Below are 16,518 nucleotides of genomic sequence, written 5' to 3' on the forward strand. Positions count from 1 at the left end.
TGTGTGTGTGTGTAGTGCAATGGTGATCACCTGTAATGTGACATGAACCCAAGGTCCCGGTTGAGGGCCTCCCTATGGGTACCGAACTTAGCTATCAGCCTCTGCTCAGCCACTTTCCTCTGCTGCCTGTCCCAAAGTCCACCTTGGAGGATGGTCACCCGAAGGTCCGAGGCTGAATGTCCTGGACCACTGAAGTGTTCCCCAACTGGGAGGGAACCCTCCTGTCTGTTGATTGTTGTGCGGTGCCCATTCATCCGTTGTCGGTCTCCGAATCATGGATAGGCTAGGACTTTTTCACTGAAGCAAGGAGGTTGAGAGGAGACCTTACAGAAGTTTATAAAATAATGATGGATATAGATAGAGCTAATGGGAGTAGTCTTTTCCCTAGAATGAGAGATTTCAAGAGTAGTGGGCACATTTTTAAGGTGAGGGGAAAGAGATTTTAAAAAGACATGAGGGGCATTTTTTTTTTACACAGAGAATGATCCGCATGTGGAATGAACTTGCTGAGGAAGTGGCGGATCTGGATACAATTACAACATTTTAAAGACATTTGGATAGGTACATGAATAAGAAAGGTTTGGAAGGATACGGACCAGGAGCAGGCAGGTGAGTCTAGATTATTTTGGGATTATGTTCGGCATGGACTGGTTGACCCGAAGGATCTGTTTCTGTGCTGTATGATTCTATGACTCTCCTGCTCCTATTCAGCGTTAAAGTGACCCTCAGTTGATTGGTTAATCTCAAAACCGAATGGACTTCCTGAAGATAAGATCTGTGGCCTTCCCAGCAGACAAGATGACCTTCATGACAAGATGGCGGAAAACTGAGACAGGTCCTGGTCTTGTCATGTAGTCTTGAGGAGTCTTATGTTGACTGAGGTCTCAAAGAAGAGAGAGAGGGGATTGGAGGCTTGGGTTGGGGAAGTGGCTGCAAGGGAATGAGATTCTGCTTCCTGAGAAGACACTTCTCATGGGAAGTCAAACTGGCGTTTCAGCATTGGGTTAGGCAATGTTTACACTTGGAGATTAATCTTCAATTCTTGAAAGTTCCAAGGCAGTGCTGGAAGATTGGGAACCCCCCCCACTGTCAAGAGAAATGGGGCCAACTTTGGGGAGTGCTGGCAATGATCACAGCTTGAACTTCCGGGAGTGAGGCAAGAGGGTTTATTTTAAATATTAGAAGGTGGTGACTGTCCCTTACTGATACACACATGTCCCTATCCCTTTATCCCCAACCTTTGTCCCATGAACCACAGTAGAATCCAATGATGGAGACAATCGACATGGAGCTCCCAGTCTTCACACTGGAATGTGACACCTAATCCCTGCCACAGGTATTCAGAGACCTGCTTCTACATGTGGTACTGCAGCAATTCGCCAAGGGTTCTTCAGTAACTGCTCCAAAACCTGCAAATTCTCCTCCAAGACACTCACTATTCTGACTTGGAAACGTATCGCTATTCTCTAATTATCACTGGATCTAAATCCTGGAACTCCCTCACCAATAGCACTGTGGGTGTCCTCACTTCAGATTGACTACCTCAGTTCAAGAAGAAGCTCACGGGAGCAAGGGATGGGCAATAAATATTGGCCGACTTAGTCAATACCTGATTGCACATACTCAATTGAGGTAACTTGATTTAAACATGTCTTAATGTGGTTGACAACTTCCAACTTGAAGATCAAGACTATCAGTTAACAATCTGTTACACCTTCTGCATAAAGCACCATTTGATTTGTGTAGTCTATTGATTGTTACAGACTAATGGTCCCTTGTTTCCCTAAGCTATATAGAGCCCTACTTCTCAGCTGCACAGTAATATAGCTCAATTCAAGCACAAGACTTTCTTTAGATTCAGGTTACTGACAAATTGGTATAAGTGTTGAATAAATTTTGTATCCAACATAAATTATATTCAAAAAGGACAAGATTGCAATGCAAAGTAATGTTCTGACAAAGCTTATGGGTTTCTTGAGAAACATTTCATGCATCATATTCGCCAGAACTCTACTGTGTTGTATTTTATTACAAATTTCAATAGTTGTTTATGGAAACATTTGTTTGAAGTTTAATTATGCATGCAATCTCTTTGACTGATTTCATTTGCTGGGTATTGAAAGGAAGGACTGGGGTGAGGGGGAGATGAATGTACAGAGTATTTAACCCTGACTAATCCCCTGGATTTTAGTTCTTAGTATCTTTTGTCCCTCCCTTGCATTGCAGATGGTGAAGCAAAGATTCATTCTGATGAGAGGCTGAGTACACTGGGCCTTTATTCTCTGAAGATTAGAAGAATCAGTCGTGACCTTATTGAAACAAACAGAATTCTGAAGGGATTTGATGAGATTGTTCCTGCTCATCACAGAATCTAAGACATGGGCACACATTGTCAGGATAAGGGGCTAATCTTTTAGACCTGAGACGAGGAGAAATTACTTCACTGAAATGGTGGCAAATCTTTAGAGTGTGCAAGCTCAGAGGGTTTTGGAAACTTCATCATTGAAGGCTTGGATAGAACAGATCTTTGGTCTCTCAGGAATCGAAGAGATAAGGAGAGCAGACAGAAAGCTGGAGAGCTCAAGATCACCAGAATCATATCAAATTCGGAATCCAGGGGATTAGAGCTGAAAATGCGTTGCTGGAAAAGCGCAGCAGGTCAGGCAGCATCCAAGGGGCAGGAGAATCGACATTTCGGGCATGAACCCTTCTTTTTCAGGAATTCTTTGGGCTCATACCTGAAACGTCGATTCTCCGGGCTCATGCCCGAAACGTCGATTCTCCTGCTCCTTGGATGCTGCCTGACCTGCTGCGCTTTTCCAGCAACACATTTTCAGTTCTGATCTCCAGCATCTGCAGTCCTCACTTAATCCAGGGGATTAGACAAGGTTAAATACTCTGTACATTAATTTCCCCGTCATCCCCAGTCCTTCCTTTCAATGCCCAGCAAATGAAATCAGTCAAAGAGATTGCATGCATAATTAGATTTCAAACATATATTTCCATAAACGACTATTAGAATTTGCAATAAAATAAACACGGTAGAGTTCTGAAAATATGATGCATAGATCCCTAAAATGTTGGGAAGCAGACTTGATGGACTGAATGGGAGTACTTGCTGCTTGTGTCTCTTGTGTTCTCCCATGCGGTGAGGAAGGTTGCAAGAGAAGATAGGGTTGGATGGCTGATAGAGATTAGGGGAGTGGTGGTTAGTTATGATGCTCCAACTATTATGGCATAGGATAGCCTCACTGGACTAAGTGACTTTTTAAAATCGTATTAATGTCTAAAAATACAGTACTTTATTTTCTTGTTCTTTTAACATTGAACCCTATAGTATATGGAAATTGATGCATTTTTCAGCTGTGTTTTTAAATAATCAGAATGGTAATATCCCACCTTTTTTAAAAGTCATCCCACTTTAAATCTTTTTTTGTCAATTAAATATTCTTTCAGGTAGCAGAATGGAAATTTCACCTTCCTTCAATATTGTACTATTCAATGTATCTTAGAGAGAGATTTAGTTGAAGCATCCAATTTTGGGAGAGTAAATAAGGAGGAACTGGTTCCATTGGCAAGAGGGCCAGTAACTGGAGGACACTGATTTAAGATAAATTATGAACTAACCAGAAGGAGGTGGGGAGACTGAGAGATTTGTTTTAAGTTACATTTGTGAAATGCACTGCCTGAAGGCAGTGGAAGCACTTTAAACAAAAATGTTCCAAAGGGAATTATTTTAGGAAAGCAAATTAGAGGGCAATTTGGAGAACAAGGGGTGAACGACAAACTTTAAAATACTTTTAGAGAGCTGGTATAAGCACAATGGATTGAATGGCTGTCTTTTCCAGCATACAATTGTTCGTTGTCACGGTGCTAAAAGCAATTCACTGAAGGTTGTTGCTGTGAATATTTAACTTATGGTTCTTGTGCTATAAAATGCAAGTTATAGGTTTAGAATATGATTTTTAGTGTTGGGAATTAAAGTCTTTAACTGAAGAAAATAGCATGAGTGCAATGAATGCAAGCATAGAATCTATTAGCCTCAAAAGGCTGGGCCTGTTTGGCATAAAGAGATTATTATCAGAGAAGGTAAAGGTAAAGTTGATGATGCTGCTTCTTTAACAAGGTCATGTTGTCCTTGGTTTTTCTCTCAAAGGGGTTGTAAATGCAGAGCCTCTGGGAGGTCTGTTTTTAATGGGTTTTAGGGGCCAGTTTGATTATAGCTGACAAATATTGTCTTAGGAAAAAGGCTTTTAATTTAGAAAAAATTTGTAAAATGAAAGGGGATGTGGCCAGTTCTACCAGCTGAGCTCCTCTCTGGTTTGGTTTGGTTTTAGCAGTCTGGCTGTTCACTGAAAGCAGTCAGTCAGTTTTGACATGCTGTTCATAGAAACAGCGACATGAAAGAAGGTGTTCCATGCTGAATCTCTCTGCCCTCTCTCTCTCCTGTAAGACTCTGTGTTTGATTTTACCTTTTTTGCCAAGGAATGTTTATAGGGATTGTTGCAAGCATCTGGAACAGCATCATTCAGTTGGGATAGTCTGTTGGGTTTTAAAAGAAGTAAGTTATTCTGTTCTCTTGTGTCTGTGTTTCATTCGGTAATCTTGTAAATACATTCTGTTTTGTTTAAAACTATGTGGTTAGGCCAGCTGAATCACTCCTGGAATATCCAATTTACACCTACTTAAAACAGCTAGAAAGGTTAGGGTCCAGGCTACTTTCTTGAAATGTTTTGAGGAGGGTCTGGGCTGGTCCATAACATACAGTAATTACAATGCCGGCATTTCGAATTGCCAGACCACTCAAAGAAATTGCAGTTCAAAAGGTAGCCAAAATGTTTTGGTTTAGTAAAGTGACAAAAGAAAGGTAAAATCAGAAAATAGCAGGTGTATTTAGTTAACTGCAGAGCTGGGGATATGATGTCTTGCCTTGTAAAGCCAGGCAATTCAGAGATAGTTTTGATTTGGGATTTCAGACTCACATTCATTCAATACCATTCAGTGAAACCCATTTCATTAATAAGATCAAAGAAGAAATTGTAAATAAGGAATAACTAAATTAAAAGTCAGTTTGATTATAGCCCAAGCAGGTTTAGTCGTCATGGGAGTGAATGGAGCTGAGGAAAGTGCTCTGGTTTCAATTTCTCTGGGTGTTTGCTTGGAGAGTTTTTTGTTGTAATTTAGATCTTGTGTGATTTGCAGCTTCCTGAGATAGGTTAACCAAAGTAAGTGACAGGTAGACCTGCACTGAAAGCAGAATAAAACACTGACGTCATCATTGACCATGTGAAAAGTGGATGAGGCTTAATCTCAGCTTTAACCTTGTGGGGAACATAAACTAGTGGGAGAATCTACAGTGGACCTCACATATTACCAAAGGAACTTAGCAATCAAATTAGTTGGACGCATTGGAAAAATAACCAGAGCAAAGGACTAAGACCTCCATAGTCAAGAGGGGGGGATAAAGGTTTATCCCTGAGAATAGATGGAGCTGAGAACTGTAACATAGTCAGGGGTGATCTCTACAAAAGTAAATAACTTAGATTGATGTGCCTTCTAAAAAATTTCTTGGGGAACTAAGAAGTAACCCTGATTGCATAACATATGTCGTTCTATACCATAATTGTTAATAGTGCTTATTTGATTATTTTACCTACAAAGACATTTGTTTTGCTTAAAAATAATTAAATCATGTCACTCAGTTCTGTTTCTTTTTAAATGTTAGTAGTTCCTAACTCCATCATAATAGTGTAGAGATGATTTATTAGAAAGGTTGCAGGGATGAAGGATGCCAGTTATTTGGATGGACCCCTGGAGACGTTGGAATCAAAACAGAATGTGCTGCAAATACTCAGCAGGTCTGGAAGCATCTGTGGAGAGAGAAATAGAGATAGAATTTCAGGTCAATAACCTTTCACCAGAACTGAACTGGAAAGGCTGAAGTTGTACTGTTTGAAAGAATCCCGGGCATCACAAGCAAAAATAGTTTTATGCATTGGTTAGGATTTGGAATGTACTGTTGGATTGCAGGAATATAGGGAAAAGACAGCGATTGGAACTAATTGGACTACTACATGAAAGAGCCAGTACAGAAATGATGGGCTGAGTGGCTACCTTTCATGCACTTCTCTTTTATAATTTTATGATTCACCCATGAGAATAATTGCTAGGAGAAAATAAGGAAGGAGATTTGTAGACATAGACTCAACAAATTTTGAAGCTGAGATTCCACTGGTGAGCACAGCCAGCAGAGCTGGAATGTAATGATGTTACACGAGATTCCTTAATGGTTAACCTCCCTCTTCTGGCTACGGTCCTGCTCCCTCCACTCTGTGTGTATGATGGGCCCTCCTATCTTTATGCTACTGCAAAAACAGGTGTGCAGTCAAAGAGTGCCAAGTTTCAAGGGGGGAACAATCTATGTCCATGCTCCTTCCCCTTTTCTGTATAAATTGTTGCTTCCTTTGAAATCTTGTGTCTGTCTCAATGAGTGCAAGGTAGAAATCTTTGACACCAATGTCTCCATCATAAACAATACCCAACTCCTGCGTGACAAAGCAAACTATTCTATATCTTCCTCACACAAATTAAACTACCAGTGGGAAACCACTGCAGTCACAGGCTGTATCAATGCACAAAATCCTAGCAACAATCTTCATTCTGTTGTTCTGTCTTTTCTATTTCTTTTAGCTCCGTGTGGGGCTGGTTTGACAGAAGATGGTAAACGTCTGCCACCTTGCATAACTGGAGCATGGATCATTCCGGCTATAATGGCCTGTTACCTCTTAGTTGCCAATATTCTGCTGGTGAATCTCCTTATAGCAGTGTTCAAGTGAGTACTGGGCTACAAACAATGCAACGGAAAAAGAAAAGTAACATTCAGAAGCAAAAAAATAAAATTATACTATGGGTGATGTAAAGGAATTCTTTCAGTTATAGCCTCAAAGGTTCTTTAGCAATATTTTTTTCCTACCTCCATGCATTCTTGATGAACTCAGAGTACTTGCAAGGGAACTTATCCATCCAGCAGCAGCAGGTCGTGAATTTTACACATTTATAGATATTCCTGAGGCAACTTCACCCCCTCCTCACCTCTCCACCACCAGAGTCCACACCCTGGTGTGGTCTTATAATGGCAGATTGGAGGCTACTGATACTCCTTTCTCTTCTCCATCACCCTAGCATCGAGTCGCTGGGATGTGATGTACACAGATCATTCTGTATATAGGATCCACAATGATGCTAACAGCTGTGCCCAGCAAGACTTTTAAATTTTAGAAGGCTCCTCCATTCTGAAGTGCCCTTGGTGTACCCCATCGGCCTCACCAGCAGCCACCTCTACAATGGAGCTGTCTGCCAGATATCCCTCTGAAAACTCCTTATCACCTCCATGTTCCCTGATCTACCCACTCTCCTTACTTTGGACAGGGTGGTGGGTTTTGATTGGATAGACGGCACCTGACCTCCTAGCATAGATACTTGCATGTTCCAGATCTGGATTTGTGGTAGATAATATAATATAACAAGGTACATCGCAAAACATTTCACTGCAAAGTGTGGTTACTGTTGAAAAATCCATACAGCAATGTGGGATTGACCAGATCATTTGTTTTTCATAATTTCAATGGAGGGATTAATATTGGCTAGGACACTGGGAACAGTTCCCTGATTTTCTTGAAAGTCTGCCATAGGATTCTGTATGTCCTTGACAGTTTGGACAGTGAAATGGGGGAGTGGAGCTGATTCTTAACAGAACTTGACTAAGTGTCATTGTTGGTGTGTTTTATAGAGCTCTACTTGTGATAACTTCCCAAACTCACCTCATTAACTATGTATTATGTCTCCTTGGAATCCCTCTTGCCATATTCTCCCACTTGGTACAGGCAGGACATCCCAGAATTCCTGGTGCTGTTACCAACTTTAAAGTTTAGCCAGTCAAGTACTCGCAGCCCATAGCTGGTTTGTTTTATTTGCCCTGGACAAATCGGACAGAGGGTAATTAGCTCCCTCTCCCTCCCGTTTTGCTGGTAGGTAGATGGGGTTGGGAGGTGGTGTTAAGTTGGTGGCACGTGCAGTGCTGCCCATCGATCATGCCCCGAAATGTTGGTGACTGATGGAGATCTGAAGGAGCAAGCAGTGAGCTGGAGTCAGCGGTTTACCCTCTGACTTTTATGTCAGGAATTGACACTGTGTAGTTTCTATGTGGGGAGTGGAAGAACAGGAAACCGTGTAACAATGATTAGATTAGAGCACCCGGAGGAAACCCATGCAGATACAGCGAGAACGTGCAAACTCTGCACAGACAGTTGCCCGAGGCTAGAATCGACCCTAGGACCCTGGCGCTGTGAGGCCGCAGTGCTGACCACTAAGCCACCGTGCCGCCCACCCAATAAGGCAAGTTGATGTATTAATAAGGTCGTTAATGCTTGCTAATGCTCAATATAGTATCTTATCTTGCTGTTCAACCACTTGGTTGGAAAAATGGGAGTCCTTGCTCTCAATAGCAGAAAGCTATGCACTGCTGATCTCTCATAATTTTCCCAACTTTCTTGCTAATGCCAATGTTATATATATGTGAAGGTTCTACCCAGAGTCCCAGTTTAACTTCAAAACTGAAAGACAGCACTTCCAACATTGCAGTACTCCCTCAGCATTGTGTTTCAGCCCAGGTTATGTATTCAATTCACTGGAATGGGACTGAAACACACAAACTCAGATTCAGAGCACAGGGTGCCACCAGCAGACATTTGCATATTAAAACTTCACAAAAAGACATCTGAATAGAATCCTCAAACTTGATGACCTTCATTTCCACGATAGGGGTCAGCATGGGAATCCACCTTTCGCACAATTGTTGAAGTGTTTATGCTGGAATGTTATGTGATGCACATGGCTGTGGAGAAAGTTTATTGTTTGAAACTGACCATAAATGAATACAGCAACAAGATATAGTAAACTTCACATTCATTAGCCTCTTGGAAATTGGCTATCTAATCAGTCCCATTCAGAGTCATAGAGTCATGCAGCACAGAAACAGAACCTTCAGTCCAACCAGTCCACGCCAAACACAATCCCAAACTAATCCCATCCCACTTGCCTGCTCCTGGCCCATATGTCTCCAAACTTTCCTATTCATTTATCCAAAAATCCTTTTAAATATTATAATTGTGGCCACATCCACCACTTTCTCAGGAAGTTCATTCTACATTTGAATCACCCTCTGTGTAAAACATTTGCCCCTCATGTCTTTTTTAAATCTCTCTCCTCTTACCTTAACAATGTGCACCCTAGTCTTAAAATACCCATCCTAGGGAAAAGGCAGTGACCACTAACTATTTATAACCCTCATTATTTTATAAATTTCTCTGTATTTTCCTCATAACTCAATGAATGGCTCCCCTTAAAATATTTATCCAATTCCTTTTTGCAAATTGCTATTGAATTTGTCAACTGCCTGTATAAAAATACTCTCCTTATCTTCCACAGATTATTTTGCCAATTATCTTAGATCTGTGGCCCTGTTTCCACCAACCCTTCTATCATTGGAAATGGTTTCTCCTTACATATTCTGTCAAAACCCATCACACTAGGGCTACAGAAAGCAGAACAATTAAATAACAAAATCTATAATTACCCTTTTCCAACTTTATATAATTTTGGCAGAAATTTTGTTTCTGCCTGTAATCATTAACATTGGATTGAGGAGATAGAAATCTTCAAGTTAGCAGAAAGATGAGACCATCACTTTGTCAGGTTGTACTGAACTTGCACTTTGACCCCAGAGGTGACAGTGTACCATTGTACCACTGGGCTGTTTTTAACTTCCTCCTCCTCCTCCTCCTCCTTCAATCCCTTGAATGTGAAAGGATGATCTCATTGTCTAAAGGGATAATTGAAAGACTTGATACTATAAATAGAGAGAAACGACTTCCTTTGGTAAATGGAGCTCAAAACCAATAAACAGATCTTACAGGCTGTTCAGAAGTAATGTTAGGAAGCACTTCTTCCCATGAACTTTAGTGGAAATCTGGAGTTCTCTTGGTGGGGATCAATTGAAAATTTAAAATTAGGGAGCTTTATTTTATGTTGGGTAAAATATTAAGATTTACAAAACCAGAGCAGATGGATAGAGTTAAGATATAGTTCAAGTATTATCCAATGGAATTGCAGAATAAGCTGAAGGGTCGAATGGACTCTTTCTGTTCTCATGTACTGATACTTCCTTTGTTTTTTTTCTTCATCTTAAAATTTTCCACCCAGCTCTCCCTTTGTCATTTTTTTGCAACATTGGGATGTTTCACCGGCTATCCACTTTCCACACAATGAAACTTAAATGAAACAAAATTAAATGGATCTTAATTCTTCCCTGTAGCTCTTGTCCTTTTTACTAAAAGCTTTGCCTCTTGACAAGGTGCTCTGTGAAAACAACAACAGTCTTATCTCAGCACAGTTGAATGAGGAAGCCCCAGGTTTGTTTGACATTGTGGCTCAATTTTGTTTTCTAATTCCTTCTTGCCTTCGCAGCAACACATTTTTTGAAGTCAAATCGATATCGAACCAAGTTTGGAAGTTTCAAAGATACCAGCTGATTATGACCTTCCATGAGAGACCTGTCCTGCCTCCTCCACTAATCACTTTCAGTCACATGACCATGGTCTGCCAACTTATTTGCTGCCGCTGGAGGAAGCAGGAGACTGAACAGGAGGATAAAGATTATGGACTTAGTAAGTAACTTCTGCACCAGCAATGGCTGTTCCATGTCAGGGCTCCTGTTTTTGCTTAGCTAATCCACTTTGGTAACAAGTAAAATCAGCAACTAGGACATAATTTATTGTGACCTTAGAATGTGCATTTGGCAGCAAGATCCCCACCCCAACATGGGATCTTGGATACATTAAAGTGAGATCATGTCTTAAGACTAAGGCCACAGTTTGGTCTCCAGCCACTCTGGTGGACTCCCACTGCAGTTGCCAGATGTATACATAGGGCGGCACAGTGGCTAAGTGGTTTGGGCGGCTTAGTGTCACAGTGGTTAGCACTGCTGCCTCACAGCACCAGGGACCCAGGTTCGATTCCAGCCTCAGCCTACTGTGTGGAGTTTGCACATTCTCCCCGTGTCTGCGTGGGATTTCCTCCTACAAAGATGAGCAGGTTAGGTGAATTGGCCATGCTAAATTGCCCATACTGTTCAGGCATGTATAGGTTAGGTGCATTAGTCAGGGGAAATAGGGGAGGGGAATGTGTCTGAGTAGGATACTCTTCGGAGGGTCGGTGTGAACTTGTAGGGCCAAATGGCCTGTTTCCAATAGATGTGTGAGGTAACCCAATAGAGATCTCTCAAAACTACAGTGTTAATTCTGGAAGTGAAACTTGCTACCATAAGGAATACTTGAGGTGAATAGTATACATGTATTTAAGGGGAATCTAGATCAAAACATGTGGGAAAACTGAATAGAAAGAGTCACTGATAGGATGAGATGAAGTGATGTGGGACGATGCTCATGTGTAACATAAACATTGGCATGTATTTGATGGGTTGTTTTGATTTGTAAAATTCTATTGCATTCTATGAGTAGCCATGGCTTTTTGATTCTTCATTCCTATGGCCTGTTTTAGCATGCTTCTAAATGAGAAAATGTATTTTGAACCATCACAGTACCATGGCAGTATAAAATGAACTAATTTTAAAATGTAGAGGTAAAAACAATGACTGCAGATGCTGGAAACCAGATTCTGGATTAGTGGTGCTGGAAGAGCACAGCAGTTCAGGCAGCATCCAAGGAGCTTCGAACCGGACAAGTCATGGGGACAGTGCTGAGCTGCAAGTTTAGAACTAGGGTGAGGTGGGGGAAGGGCAAATGAGGAAACTACTAATATACTTGTATCAGGCTACATATAGTGATGCCTACAAGTCTGGACCAGCACAGAGATGAATGACAAGCTAATTTACCCAATCACTAATGTAAGTGACTGGGATTTATTTAACACACAATTTGCATTTTGTAAAAATACAATTCATGCTCTTCACTGAAAACTTGCCTTTTTTTTCAGGAGACTTTGCTATCTTTTCAGTGTTGAGTTCTATTGTCCATAATTCAGACACAAGCTATAATTCACTGTTTAAACAGACTCTGTTTGCTGAGTTAGATTCTGTTTAACTGTTGACTGTTACTATTAAATAAATTGTTTGCCATGAGTTCTGCTCTCTAAGTATTACAATTCACTGGGTCTAGTCATATTACTAGACACTTGGTTTAAACTTATAGTAGACCATATAACTTATTGATGAATGTATATATTTTTACAATAAAACTCATTGATTACTCCTTTCTTTCTTCCATATCCATTTCTCATCAGAACTCTTCATCACTGAAGATGAACTAAAGAAGCTGCATGACTTTGAGGAGCAGTGCATAGAGGAGTATTTTCGAGAAAAGGATGATATGTTCAACTCTTCAAATGATGAAAGAATCAGGGTCACTGCTGAACGGTGCGTTATCGCCATTTTCACCATCATACATTGACACACCATTTTCAGTTCAGGTTCAGAGGTATTCCAGGGCTCTGTATGGATGTATGTTCAGTTTGTCTGAGATGGGGAAGGGTTAACCAAGCTCTTGATGCTGATCAAAATCCTGTTGTCTATCGTAATCTTGTCCCTGTTCCTGACTATAATCCTGCTCTAAATCCTGATCTTGTTCCTGATCCTGACCATAACCCTGCTTTCTATTCTAATACTGTTCCTGATCCTGAATTCGATCCTGATCCTAGTCCCTGTTCCTGATCTCAGTCCTGTTCTCAATCTTGATCCTGTTACTAATCAGTCCCTCTTCCCTACTCATGGTGCTGCAACTCTTTCCCTTTTAAATATTTATTCAGATCCCCTTTGGGAAGTTAGTGTTGAATCTGCTTCCCCTGCCCTTTAAGGCAGAGCAATCCAGATTAGGACATCTTTGTTTGCCATTGCCAGCCCTTCAGTTCAGGTTTGTATGCTGTTTCTTTCCTGTTGATTTGAAATGATTCTAATGGGGCTAGAAAGAAGGATTCACCAGTTGAGTTATGTTCAGTTTCTGCTCCCTTTTCTCTTGAGCAGGGTCGATAACATGTCAATGAGACTGGAAGAAGTGAACGAGAGGGAACACTTCATGAAGGCATCCCTGCAGACCATGGATGTCAGGCTGGCACAATTGGAGGAGGTGACAGGACGCATAGCATCAGCCTTGGAGAGGCTGGCTGGCATGGACAAGGGAGAGTCAGGCAAGGTGAGATCCAGGACTTCCTCGGACTGCACTGACACGGCTTACATCCTGAGGCAGAGCAGCTTCAACAGCCAGGAGGGCAACAGCTACAAGCTCCCAGAATGCGGGGAGCAGGCTGGAGAGGAGCCCATGTCTCCCACATCACCCACCATCACGCCAAGGATGAGGAGTCACTCCTTTTACATGGTGAGCCCCAAGCCTCAGGCAGGGACGGAGCGGACTGAGTTCCCCTTCAAGGAGAGGTCCCTGAGCCTACAGAGGACCAGCAGCTCGCAAATGATGGCCGTGGTGAAGGAGCTGAAACCCGGGCCCCCACCCCCTGAGACCGTCCCCACCACAGCCCCAGCAGCTGCCTCGCCAGAAGGGAAAAGACCATCGTCTTGTATCGACATCTACGTCTCAGCCACTGAGAAGGAGGAGGAGGAGGAAGAAGAGAAGATGGCGGAGAGTTCCCTGAAGGTGCCCACTGGACTCGGGCCATCTGAAATGATGGTGGTCATGCTTGGCAGCCAGGGCTCTCCTCTAGTGTCCAGCCAGTGGCCAGAAGGGAGTGGGACATACGAGGAGATGTTTATCTCAGACAGCCAGGTGGTAGCCCCAGAGACTGCACTGACAGCTGGGGAGTGCCTGCAGCAGTGGGAGGCTGACCCACCCATGTACCACACCCTGGAGCGCTCCAAGAGCAGCCGCTACCTAGCCGCCTCCAGCATCTACGCGGACGACTCGCCGATGGTCAAGTCGCACAGTTTTGTCTTCCCCTCGCGGGGCTACTATGGCTGCTGCCTGGGCGTTCCTGTCAAAACGACCGAGTACACCAGCATCACCGACTGCATCGACACCCGCTGCGTGTCTGCCCCGCCCCTTGGCATCGAGCACCCACACTTGCCCAGCGGCTCAGCCGGACTGCACTCGGGCAGCCTGGATGAGTTGTGTGCCTCTCACCCGGAGAGGGAGGCCGAGCTCAGCCACCCGAGTTCGGACAACGAGGAGGCCGAGGGAGAGGGCCGGCCGCCGGAGCCGCTCTGCAACAACAGCAACCTCCTGGTGTGTGGCCGGGACGCCGTGTCCCCTCTGAGCCGCCTGGGCAGGGCCAACAGCTACACCGCCTCAGAGCCCAACGCACTGGCATCGCATACCAGGAAGAGCTGCTCCATCAGCGGCAGGCTGGACACGCAGTGGAACTCCCTCCGCCTCCAAACCCCATGCCAGCGTGGCCGCCCCTCTGAGCCAGACCAGGGCATCTCCCTGAAGACTCTGTCCAGAACGACGGCTTTCAAAAGTTTCGACAGCAGCAAGCACAGCTTCACATAATGCCACTGCCTCCTCTGTCCTTTTATTGTGGCACAAAATGTTATACATGTTTTCTTTTAACCCCCCCAACCCCTCCTTGTGAGATTTATTGGCACCTGAACAGTATCCTGTGGCCACCACCATAATCTTGTGTCTTTGAAACACTACCCAAATGTATGTATGCTCCTGATGTGGAGGTGCCTGTATTGGACTGGTTTGGGCAAGGTCAAAAATCACACGACACCGGGTTATAGTCCAACAGGTTTATTTGAAAACTCTAGCGTTCGAAGCTTTTGAACACACCGAAAGCTAGTCTTTTCAAATAAACCTGCTGGACTATAACCTAGTGTCGTGTGATTTTTCACTGTGTATCCCCTCAGCACAGGTTTCTTCCTTGTCCTGATGTTAAAGGGACTGCATCACCATGTGGGGCAGTGGAGTAATGTTTCTAAACCTCTGGTAGTCCAGGGTGTTGGCAGGTGTTGCCAATTCCCTTAGCATTACAGTCGGCTCTTCTATAATGCAATGGTTACGTGCTTGAGCAATCCTGCGTTATAGAAAAATCGTGCTTTAGAAACAGTGTTTAAAGTGTTGATGCTGTAATTGCGTTACAGCCAAACACGTTTTAAAAGTTCACGTTTTAGAAACAGCGTGTCCAACTCATCAATCATGTTACAGCAAAATCGCATTGACAAAACACGTGTTATGGTAGGACAACCTGCACTGTCATTACACTGAACAATGCTTTTCACTATATTTGTAATACACGTGTCAATAGATTAATCGAATCCAACCCATTGTCAGATGCTGGCAGCAGCAAGCGAATAAGTGGTGGAGGAATAGCCCTTCTGCTCACGTATGTCTGAGGTGCTGCCTTCAACAGTGGCAGGTCATTTAAAGGTTTCAGAAGTAAGGCCATAGAATCAATAATTTATTAGCAACGCATATCATGAAAGGAGGTTATTCAATACATCATATAGAATCATAGAGATATATAGCACGGAAACAGACCCTTCGATCCAACTTGTCCATGCCAACTAGAGATCCTAAAATAATCACGTCTCATTTGCCAGCATTTGGCCCATACCCCTCTAAACCCTTTCTATTCATATACCCATCCAGATGCCTTTTAAATGTTGTAATTATACCAGCCTCCAGCACTGCCTCTAGCAGCTCAGTCCATGTACAGATCTCCCTCTGTGTGAAAATGTTGCCACTTAGGTCCCTTTTATACTTTGCCCCTTCTCACCTTAAAGCTCTAGTTTTGGACTCCCCTACCCTGGGAAAAAGGTCTGACTATCTTTGGATATCTTGGCATCTCTTTGAAAGGACTAACTAATGAATTCCACTTCAACCCCACTCATTCCTCCATTTTGCATTTCCTGCATTTTTCAGTATTATTTGCCAGTGTTTATCAAATTCTTTTTTGAAATTTCTACTAAATCTACTTCCAAATGACAATCATTCACTACAGATAAATATGTATAAATGTTAGAACATAGAAAAATACAGCGCAATACAGGCCCTTTGGCCCTCGATGTTGCGCCGATCCAAGTCCACCTAACCTACACTAGCCCACTATCCTCCATATGCCTATCCAATGCCCGTTTAAATGCCCATAAAGAGGGAGAGTCCACCACTGCTACTGGCAGGGCATTCCATGAACTCACGACTCGCTGAGTAAAGAATCTACCCCTAACATCTGTCCTATACCTACCACCCCTCGTAATAGCTGACTCCATACGTGGAAAAAGGTTCTCATGGTCAACCCTATCTAAACCCCTAATCATCTTGTACACTTCTATCAAGTCACCCCTAAACCTTCTTTTCTCCAATGAAAACAGCCCCAAGTGCCTCAGCCTTTCCTCATACGATCTTCAAAATGCATGTTGTCCTCTTGTTTTGTCTCTTTTCCCAATTACCCTGAATTTTCTGAATCTTCTGTTATTAGGAATAGTTTTTCCTTATT

General features: G+C 42.8%; 1 protein-coding gene across 7 annotated transcripts in view; it reads left to right on the forward strand.

Annotated features, from left to right (window-relative positions):
- The window catches only part of trpm3 (transient receptor potential cation channel, subfamily M, member 3), a 489,546-nt gene extending 473,948 nt beyond the window's left edge, over window positions 1-15,598 (forward strand). For all 7 annotated transcript variants that reach the window (XM_043716539.1, XM_043716548.1, XM_043716555.1 and 4 more), the window contains 4 exons: window positions 6,691-6,832; window positions 10,525-10,724; window positions 12,358-12,490; window positions 13,094-15,598. In XM_043716539.1, coding sequence (XP_043572474.1) covers window positions 6,691-6,832; window positions 10,525-10,724; window positions 12,358-12,490; window positions 13,094-14,570 — 1,952 coding nt within the window. In that variant the 3' untranslated portion in view covers window positions 14,571-15,598. The remainder of the gene's footprint in view (window positions 1-6,690; window positions 6,833-10,524; window positions 10,725-12,357; window positions 12,491-13,093) is intronic.
- Window positions 15,599-16,518: the final 920 nt, after the last annotated feature.

The sequence above is a fragment of the Chiloscyllium plagiosum genome, chromosome 2 (assembly GCF_004010195.1).
Source record: "Chiloscyllium plagiosum isolate BGI_BamShark_2017 chromosome 2, ASM401019v2, whole genome shotgun sequence".
Lineage (NCBI taxonomy): Eukaryota > Metazoa > Chordata > Chondrichthyes > Orectolobiformes > Hemiscylliidae > Chiloscyllium > Chiloscyllium plagiosum.